This window comes from Candoia aspera, chromosome 1 (genome assembly GCF_035149785.1).
Source record: "Candoia aspera isolate rCanAsp1 chromosome 1, rCanAsp1.hap2, whole genome shotgun sequence".
Lineage (NCBI taxonomy): Eukaryota > Metazoa > Chordata > Lepidosauria > Squamata > Boidae > Candoia > Candoia aspera.
The window spans coordinates 167049408-167060084 of NC_086153.1; the positions used below are offsets into that span (position 1 = coordinate 167049408).

At 37.8% G+C, this 10677-nt stretch overlaps 1 protein-coding gene across 12 annotated transcripts in view; it reads left to right on the forward strand.

The window, feature by feature from the left end:
• The window catches only part of COL6A3 (collagen type VI alpha 3 chain), a 108587-nt gene extending 98902 nt beyond the window's left edge, over positions 1-9685 (forward strand). For 5 of the 12 annotated variants that reach the window (XM_063317841.1, XM_063317842.1, XM_063317844.1 and 2 more), the window contains 2 exons: positions 1363-1449; positions 8076-8627. In XM_063317841.1, coding sequence (XP_063173911.1) covers positions 1363-1449; positions 8076-8482 — 494 coding nt within the window. In that variant the 3' untranslated portion in view covers positions 8483-8627. Of the gene's footprint in view, positions 1-1362; positions 1450-8075; positions 8628-8887 lie in introns of those variants that run through there. The other 7 variants (XM_063317845.1, XM_063317846.1, XM_063317847.1 and 4 more) reach the window with 3 other exon arrangements.
• The last annotated feature ends 992 nt before the right edge of the window (positions 9686-10677 follow it).

The following is a 10677-nucleotide window of genomic DNA, read 5'->3' on the forward strand; positions in this document are numbered from 1 at the left end:
GAACTTCATGAAGGATAAGAACATTTCAGTGATCCCAAGGATCAGAACAATGGTCTTTTTAGTGGTAATCTAAATCATGCAAGTGGCATGGCAAAAGAATGAAATAAATTGTTTCAGATTATGGATCTGGAGATAGTTACTAAGTATCAGAGACAGCATTATGAACCAATCAATTGGTCTTGGAAACAATAAAGACCAACTGCTTCATTGAGGCCTTTTTAAATTGAAACTACAGCAAGCAGAAACTCACTCATTTGGTGCATATCATGCAGATGAATGAGGAACTAGGAAAAAACAACTATATTTGGAGAGTTTGAGGCAAAAGGAAGGAGGAGGAGGAGGAGAGGATCAAGGAGATCTCTGGAATGGCTTTGGAAAAGCTACTGATGGTTGTATGCCAGACAGGTTGAGAAAACCAGCGTTTGTCCATAAAGTTCACAGGGTTGGGCCCAACCTAATTAATTAGATCTTTCAGTGGGGAGGCATATTCCTATTTTGCACTTCCCTAATTGGGTTTTTCTGAACTTAACATAGCCTGAAGTATGTTTTCAAGAAAGGTGAAAATATAAACTAAATAGTTAATTATCAAGCAGCACCCACTAGTGCAGCAACAAGAGATGGTTATAAAAAAAAGTTTTTCCAAGAAACAGATGGAAAGGGACATACAGAGGAACCCTATTGAATCAACTTCCCATTGTCCATTTTGTCTGAAAATACATTGTTACAAATTTTAGTTGTAAGTTTATGAAACACTCTTAGTAAATATTCTTTTGGTGTCTTTGCCATTGGTTTCAGAAATGTATTCAATAACATTTGTAATTAAGAGTCTCCAGTGAATAGTCTCATCTATTTAACTGAAATCAAAAAATTTTATACAGGACCATTCCCAGTAAGAGCTGATCACAAAATTCATTTTTATCACAACACCACCTGTTGAATGGTGAGATCCTTTAGCTGGTCAGTTGGAATTGGTGAAGTAATAGGGTGTTCCATGGTCCCTGCCTCTTCTCCATAATATTAGAACTAAATAACAATAGAACCAAGAATTGTGTTATTAACAAGTCCATGAAAAATCACAATAAACTGAACAATACCTTTGGCTGTATGAAAAACAATAATTTGCTCCACAAATTGTGGGGATACTTGATGATTGTTCATTGATTTTTTTATTTGTGTAAGATAAACTGTTGTGAGGAGAAAATGAAGCACAGAATTGATGCATCTTCTTTTTAAGAAGGCACTCCAAAATAATAACACGCAGAATTAAATTTAGTTACATTTATTTCCACCCAGGCTCTAGGTTGTGCATGCTCATTATAGGCATCACAACCACAGTAACATAACTGGTCTCAACATTTGCAGGACAGAAAGTGCACATGAAGAATATATCCAGGAGGAAATTTCCAAGAAGGAAATTAAGAAGCAGAGCAAAAAAAGTAGCAAGAGCAGGTATGAGAAAAAGAAAAGAAATCTGAAATCAACTGGATCAAGGGAAATGTATGTATTGAAAGGCGATAGCAAGTGATCATCCCTAAAACAAACACAAGAAAACAGGCAAAGAGATAACTGAATAAAATTAGGTTAGTGGTAGAGTTCCTGCTTGGCATAAAGAAGGTCCTGGGCTCAGTTCTAATCAGGGTAAAAAATTCTTCACTAGATGTGTGAACGGTTGGTCTCACTATGATCCAGCTTCATAAGCTTGTCAGACATTTTTTTAAGTGAACTAACATATTTGTACCAGCAATAGAGAGAAAATGTTCAAAATATTAGTTCATACAGAATGACAAAATTCCATGTTAAACTTTCCCTGGCCCTTCTTCCGGTAAGGAGATTAAAATAACAATGCAATATCACAAAAAGATAACTACAGATGCTATAACCACTGAGGAACAGTAAACAGCCAGTAACAACTCAAAGTGGCAGCTTCCAATTCATACTGGATCCCCTTCCCATCCTTTCAGGTGACAAAAGAGTCACTAAAATTACATTTGTCTTTTTTGCAGCCACATATGACCGTAAACATGCTCAGTTTACAATAAACTACTATTCCAAGTTCTTTTATACAAACATTATTGCCTAGCCAGGCATCTTCTACTCTCTACCTGCGGATTTTGGTTTGCTGTTTTCTAAGAGCATAACTTTACATTTGTCTCTGTTCAGTTACATTCTATTATTTTCAACTCCATTTCCCATAGCTATCAAGGCCATTTTGAATTTTATTTCTGTCTTCTCTGGGATTACGTATCCCACCAATTTTGTGCCAGTGCATTTTGACAAGATTTCCCTCTATCTTCTAATCCAAGTTAACAAAAATATTGAAGAGTTCAGGGCCCAGAACTGAACCTTAGGACATCCCACTTACTACATCCCTCCAGTTTGATAAGGATCTATTAATAAGCACATTTTGTATATTTTACCTGCATATCATATTAATTGTCTTGACATCCAATCCACACTTAACTGAAGTACTTTGTCAAGTACTTCACTGAAATTAAGATGTATTATGTCGATAACATTCCTGTTATCTACTACAAGAAGTTACCCCATAAACAAATGAGACTTGTTCTTGACAAATCCATAGTGACTTTAGGTAATTATTATTTTTATTCAAGGTGGTTAATTTGTAATCTGCTATAGAATCTTCCCAGGAATCAATATCAGATTGCCCAGTGTATAATTCCTTGGATCTTCCTTTTTCTCTTCTTCGAAGACGGAGATAATATCTGCCCTTCTTGAGTTTCTGTCACATCTCCCATTCGCCAAGATTCCTCAGAGATAGTGCATAAAGGTTCAGCCGGACCGTCCTCAAATTTCTTAGTATCCTTGAATGTAGCTCACTTGATTATTCGAATTTATTCAAAGTAAATAGGTATTTCCCTCACTATGTTTCATTTATTTATTTTACACATCTATATGCTGTCCTGTCCCAAATAGCTCTGGGCAGTTTATAATATAACTATATAAATGTTAAAAGCCATACAATAAACATTTTAAAACCAGCAGCATAAATCCCTAAAACTCTAAAATTCATTAAAGATTTAAGGTTTTAAAAGTTCTTCCTGAAGGTTTCAGGCTTTAAACAAAGGTTTTATACTTCTTCCTAAATTGGAAGAGGCTTGCCTTACTGCTGGCAGCAGTTTGTTCCACAATGAAAGACCCTCCATGGGAAAAAAAAATAGACTGTACTGTCCATGTTATATATATTCAAGGTGGAATTTGCAAAAGTGTGTAGCACACTGTATGAGACTGGATGGTCCTAAAGGTAGCTCAAGCCTAAGCCATGTAAAGGAAGATGCTGATACGTTCTGGGCCAGCTACAACTTCTAAAGCAGCTTGTCGCGCTGGCCCACAAAAAATATGCTGCAGTGATCCAAAGGTATAATGAACACCAGTTCTCTGTCCTCCAGATAGCAACGTAACTGGTTTATCAGCTTCTTTGCCATACAGTATATATTATGCAGTTATTTAGCATCAGTACTGGATTCAGGAGGACTCTCAGCTGTGAAACTGAACCCTTGCTTCAACAGAAGTGGAATCCTATCCAGAATAACACCCAAATCCTGAGGTGGACCCCCAGAATTAGCAGTAACTCAGTCTTGTCTGAATTCAGCTTCAGCTGGTCCTTCTGGTCCCCTACATCCTGGAAATAGAGGAAGGAAAGGAGAAGAACACTCTAATATCATCAGAATACTGGTAGCAACTACTCTGAGTTGCCTCCCAGTGGCTTCAGAGTGATTTTAAATAACAGGCAAGACAAACTGGAACTTTGTGAGATCCCCCAGGACAATGCCCAAGAGATCAAGCAAATTTCTTCCAAAAGTAACCTCTGATCATGTCCAAAAAAGTAAGAGCCATGTCACCACAGAACAGTAGTTCACACTCTTACCTGTTTTAAGGATACTGTGGCCAGTGGTGTCAAAAGCAGCTTAAAGATCCAAAAATTAACAGGGCCACACATCCCTATCGCTGTCCCAATCAAGATTAAGGCCATCTCTACACACAATCTGGATCTCAAACCAAATTAAAAAGGATCTAGAGCTTCTGGAGTTGCGAGCTGCCTTGTTACCAAGGTTTAAATATGAAATGTTGAATACTGGCTTATAGTTATAAAAATAGATGACATCTTAAGCAAGGCTTCCGTCAGTTTTAAATTTCAATCCTGCTCCTTCATGCTGCTCTTCACTGTTGTCTGGTGGAATACATACTGTCTTTTTGAGGAGACCTCATGAGCCAAAATAGAAGTTGAGTTGAGAACATTTCCTTGTCATCTAACCATACTGCCATCTTTACTCACCATTTGCACTTACGGAGCAGTTAGTACTGTATATAGTTCCTTTTTCTTTTCTTTTGGAGAAATTGGAAGGAGTCCTTTTAGTTGTTCTTAGTTTCAGGGATTTAGTGTTTTGGACACCAGCTCTACGATCCTGGGTTACCTTTACCCTTTCAGCCTCATATATGTGTCCTCTTTTGTTTTCAGAACTTCAGCACGGTCTTCATGCTGGCTGCTTCTGTTGTCTTCTCTTCCCCTGCCCCCCTCCCCAAGTTGTTTGTAATCCTGCATTTAGGATCTCCTTTTATTGAAATCCCATCCACCATGGGCTCCTCTTCCCATTAGCTTCTCCTTTTGAGAAAGCCTACTTACTATTAAAATCTGCTTTCTTCAGTTGCAGGATCTATGTGACTCCACTTCGCTTTAATTTTCTTGAAAATGTAACATTGTTTCTTCCCCCTACATTCCTTTAAAAGAGGAAGAAGCATTTGCTGGTACAGCAGGTGGAAACACAAATATTTCTCTTCTCTTGCTTGCACCAGCAGGATATCTCAGAAGATTCAACAGGAGGCTGTAAGGGAGAAATAGGCACGTGAGGAAAAGACATGCCTTTTTACCAATTGTTATTTTCAGGATTTCTAAAGAGCTGCTAGGCCAAGCATGTTGCTCTTTACATTCAGTAGAAAGTTCACAGCTCCTTCGTACTTGGACAATTACAGGTAGTCCTCGGTTAACGACTATTTGAACTTATGATAGTGCTGAACGAGGAGACTTGCCATCGCAGCGCCCCTGTGGTCACATGATCATGATTCGGGCAGTGTCAGCTTTCCCCAAGCAAAGTCAGTGGGGAAGCCAGCAGGAGGTCGCAAATGTCGATCACATGACGTCATGCCTAACAACCACGTGTGATTCACCTAGCGACTGCAACTGGAACTGCCATAACTGCCATTGTAAGTCAGTGCAGTCACATGATGGTGCACGTTAAGACCGCGTCATTTAGCGACAGAGTTCCCAGTCCCAATTACTGTCATTAACTGAGGACTACCTGTACTCCACGCAAGTAAGATAATTATATTTTCCCCCAGAATTGCATACACATTCATTTTTTAAAAAATGAATTAAAAATCCATTTTGCCTATTTTCATATCAGTAGCTTGCTATCTGCAAATCACTTCAAATTATTCACATCAAATTTTTTAACCACACATTTTCCTGTACAACTGTTTTAAATAAATAGAGGAGTCTGCTGTCCTTTCAGTCTTCAGTTAGATTATATAACTGCAACTCCTCCAAGGCCTGCTTGGCTCATATATTTTGTAGACTGTGCAGCACTTCATACTTAGGAGCCAAAAGGTGCTGTGAAGCACAGTGGAGGTGAACACAGCTCCTGTTAGCAGCTGGGCCTTTTCCTAGGATCCCATGTCTGTCCTTTGCAGCTGCCAGGCTATGCTGGGAAAGATGGATTAGGTGAAGAAGTTGCTGAGTGCTCTAACATTCGCATTGTTTTGCCTTCAAATTTGGAGCACTGCACAACTCTAGTATTTTGTTTTATTGCTTTTTTAAGTGAATAAATAGCAAATGCAAACTATTCCTGGTCTCATGAATATCAAGGAGTATCAAGGAGAATATTCCAGGATGGACTCTTCATTTTCACTATCTTCCCTTTCCTGAATAGCATGTATTTTGCCAGGGATTTCTTTTAAAATTAGGAAATTTATGCCCTGAAGCATGCAGTGTTAGCAAACTAATGCAATTTTGGATGCTATTAGTGCATCCTGCATCTGTAAGCAAGTTATTAAGTTATTCTGCTTTGAATGATACAGCTATATGTTCTTAATTTTTTTTTACGACAGGCTTTGGATCATTTCAGATTTTATTTATCTGATTTGGATGTATTTGCTCAAAATTTATTTGGAAGGTGTTCAAAGTTACTCCCATATTGAAAATACATGGCAAGTGAGAGATTTAATCTAAGTTTCTCTTTGTATGAAAAATTAATGATTCATTTTAGATGTAAGTGATATGCAAGTATAATAAATATGTGGCATTGAATCCATGTTCATATTTAGGTACTTGAAAACAAATTAATCCCATGTGAGACTTGGAAGTATACTGTTTGTGTGAAAGGAGAGGGCCATTTTTCAAACGTATGTGTGAATTAGGCTCAAAGGAGCACCAAATTGGATAGGATCAGAGGGCAGGCCATTGAAGAGATCAGCAGTTTATGATAATAATGATATTATCAAAGTGCCAGCACAATTTTCCACCTCTTTTGGGGGAGATGGGCGGTGGCTAAATTTGATTAATAAATAACATTATTTCTAGAAATATTATCATGACGTCATAAGCAATTGGCACAAATACTTTGAATGCCCTCCTTTTTTCCATCACTTGGAAATTTTACCCCAGACTGTTGAAAATTAGAATGATGCAAATAATTATTTTATGGAATGGCTAGGTTTGACCTACCTTTCAGGGATCACTGAGTAATTCTTAGACTTAAGAAAATATAGGCTTAAATCATTTATCTTGATATTATTAAAAGCTAAGATGTTGTTTAAAACAAGCACAGAATAGGAAGGTGATACATGTAATGATTTGATTAATGATATTTGGTCTGGATATCACCGTACTGAACACACACAAATGTGCATGCTTGTGCGCGTGCACACACACACACACACAGAGTCTTCTAGGAGTTGAGCACAATTTCTCACAGCTGTATAGGCACGTCCATGTAGTTTTCTTGGCAGCTATGCAGAAATTCTTTGCCATTGTCATTGCCTTTTTCCAGGATATTTCTTTGACTTCCCAGTCTCTCTGGGGTTTTCTGATGGGTCTCCCAACTAAAGATTAAGCAAATAAGACCCTCTTAGTGTTTTTCTCAGATTAGCCAAGATCCTGGTGGCTGCTGCCCATTCACCCAGCTGCATAAACATATATCAGATGTTTGTGGGTGATATTTATAAAATGATACACTGCATCTATTGTGCTTAGTGTACAAAGGAAGTGTTAGTAGATCTGATATTACTTAAGCAGAATGTACAAGTCTAGCTGACTTTTGAAAGTAATGAAGCAATACGAGAACTAGTAAAATTTCTCCCTTTGCCCTTTGTTGATTGGGATATACGCATCTGCAAAATGTCCAGTTACTAACAAATCATAACCCAGCAATCCTCATTCATTATCTGAAAAAAAGATGCTAGCAAAAATAGGTTTAAAATGCTTATTTCTCATCAAGGCAGAAATTGTTAGTGAGTAGATATTAATTTAGTAAAGGTAATATTTTAGATTATCGTCAGTGGTGATAGAACACCACAGATACTTGGGAAAACATCATCGGTAGAGCACTGTATATTTCTGAAGTTTTGGCTTTTTTAAATTGAACTGCTTTATGTATTTTTTTTACTTGATACTTGTATATTAATTCCATAACTCCTTGTAACTGTATCAGTAGGACAAAGCAAGATCTAAAGTTCTCTTCTTTCTAAAATACCTTCCAGGAATTCCATTGGCCTTACTTGTTCCGTAGTATTACTTCCTCATCTGGGGGTGATTTCTGTCTTTTACTACCGATCATTCTTTAGTTTCCTTTAATTCTGCATGCTGCTGTACGTAGTAAAACTCAATACAAATTTATATATATGTATTACTGTTCCTGAAGGAAGCATGCGCATGTCACTATAAATGATTTATCGTCATGTTCAAGTGAATGTGTGTGAATTTTAGTGCGAAGAACATTCACGTAGAGTGTTCAGTTTTTTATACTGAGTGGTGTTCTGATTATTGGTCTCTTGGTTTGCAGTCACAGATATCTGTCAGTTGAAAAAAGAAGAAGGTCCCGGCAGGGATTTTGTTCTAAAATGGTATTTTGATACAAGGACCGCAAGTTGTGCTAGATTCTGGTATGGTGGCTATGATGGAAATGAAAATAGATTTAACACACAAAAAGACTGTGAAAAAGTCTGCGTTTCAGGTAACAGACAATTGTTTAAGTGCATGCTTTTATTTCTTTTATTTCTTTATTTCTTAATGGGTCTGTTCAACGATTGTGCTAAATTTTCACTGTTACATGATGTTGTTTATATGGTATTATGCAGACAGATGTCATGGATATTGCATTGCCAGGTCTTACAATTTAGTGCCAAAATATTTCTATTTGTTTGCTGTGTCAAGTCAAAATCTGAATCAGAGACAAGAAAGCAATTTTAAAAAGATAGTACTACTGTAAGCATGTTTGTTTGGTGTAAAGTTGCTCAGTTTTCCATAGTGTATTTTAATGTAGTTATTTGAGGTCTTTGTGATTATGTAGACTCAGGTAAGCGAGAAAGGAAAATTTTTGTAGATAGGCTCTCAAGCCCGCCCAGGGTGGCATGTACAGAAGTCATCTGGACTGGAGTGGACTCTTCAACCCTGAGGGTGAGGCGGCACCTCTCATCACAGCCCACACTCTGCAGTCAGTCCTGGAGCTGCTTTAGGAAACAGTTAGCAACCGTTGCTTACTTCAGAGTTCTTGCCTTCCTTTATGGAGTCCCTTAAATTCATCAGACAATATTGTCACGAAAATGCAGAATTGTTTCGGGAGTGAAATTCTAATGAAATGTTGTTCCCTTCCAGCCCTCAAGAATCCTGGTGTTGTCGCAAGTATTGGAACTTAAGTACAGCAAGACCTCAACAGTTACCTCTAAGAAAACCCAGGAGTCAGCCATTGCCAACATACCCCGTGTAGAGCTAAGGGTATAGGCTCCCTTGCACTGTGCTATTTCTGCTTTACTTTCTAAGCAAACCTTGAAGAAAGTGTTTTGCTGCACGATTTTATCAATATGGTGCTAAAGTGTTTGTGGACTGAACGCTCAATGTGTCTGGGATATACTCTATAACTTCAACAGTATGTACTATTTACCCACCACCAATTTTATTTGTTTGAACAAATTAGAGTTTACTTTGGATTCTACCAGCATGCCTGTTCTGGTCATTGTAAAGATTATAAAAGAATGTGGAAAAAAACACTGCCACTGTTATATACTTGCTTTTATCATTGTCGTAACTGAACATAACTTTAGATGGGAAGCTTTATGTCTGCTCTGAAAAAAAAAGGAGTCCAACTTTTCATTCTATTTTTACTCTTGATGGATTAGACTTTGTATCAGTTCTCTTTTATGCATATGTGATCAACCAGACCAGAAAGAAATGCAGCATTTGCTGGTACCGACACACTGCAGGGACCAACAAGAGTTCAAGAGTTTTTAAAACATGCTGTAGAATGTTTCTGGCAATCCTCTAATGTAGTGTGTTTTATAATTTTTAATTTTTAATTTTTTTTTTGCTGGGGTGGGAATTCTATTTTTTATTATTTTGTTTTTAGGAAATCTTTACAAAAGAACTTTTAAATAAAGTTTAATTGAGGTTTTGAAAGTCTTGGAGTTTCATTGTGTGCGTGTGGTGCTTTTTACAATAAAACATGATTTTAGAAAAAACAGACCTTGCAAGTCATCTGGTCTTGTTTATTACATATCAAACAGAACTTGACAGTAGCCAAAGCTTAATACAGCTTACTGCTTGTTTGCCTGCCTTGAACAGCAAGATAAAGTTCATTTGGGCTCTTTGGGCACTGAGGGTGAACATCTTCTATTGAAAGGTGACTGGAAAAGTGATGAAACAGTGCACCACTAGGCCTTAACAAAAGAAGAAAAGAAGCACAGAGAAGAGTAGGAAGCTGTGGGAAATAAAATAGTATATACACACACACAAATAGTATATATACTGTGCTTGTGTGTGTGTGTGTGTGTATGGTTTCAAACCAGAAGTCTTCTATTTTCAAGGCAAGTATTATAACCATTATGCTATTATTGAGCTCATGATAAAAGGCAGCTTTAAAAGGCACTAGAAAGCATGGTGAGCTCATTTGAAGGACTGTCCCTGCCTCTCCAAAGTAGCCAATGAGCTGATGGGCTTAGCCTGCAACAAACTGACATACACCATCCAAACCAGACAGGAGCACATGAAGCAATATAACATTGAAAAGAATACACCTCATTTCGCAACGGCATTCTGTTCCAACAACTTGGCCATTAAGCAAAATGGTTGCTAAATGAACATGTGACTGAGAGAGACAGAGAAATATGCTGTGAAGATCACTGGTTGCTGCCCTCTCATTCAGATAAAGTTCTCTCCTACCTTGTCCTGTGCCTGACCCATTCCCCCCCGCCACTTTTTTGCCTCCTTGCAGGGCAGAGAGGGGTTGCTTAAACAAGCTCCTGAGCTGCTTTTCTCCACAGTGCAATGCTTCCCTAAAAAGTGCTAATTGCAAGTTAACAAGCTCAGCTCTGTGACCTTAATTAGTTGATTAGACCCCTCCAGCCCTCTGGCACTGCTGCCTGAAACTGACCAGACTTTAATCAGTTTTG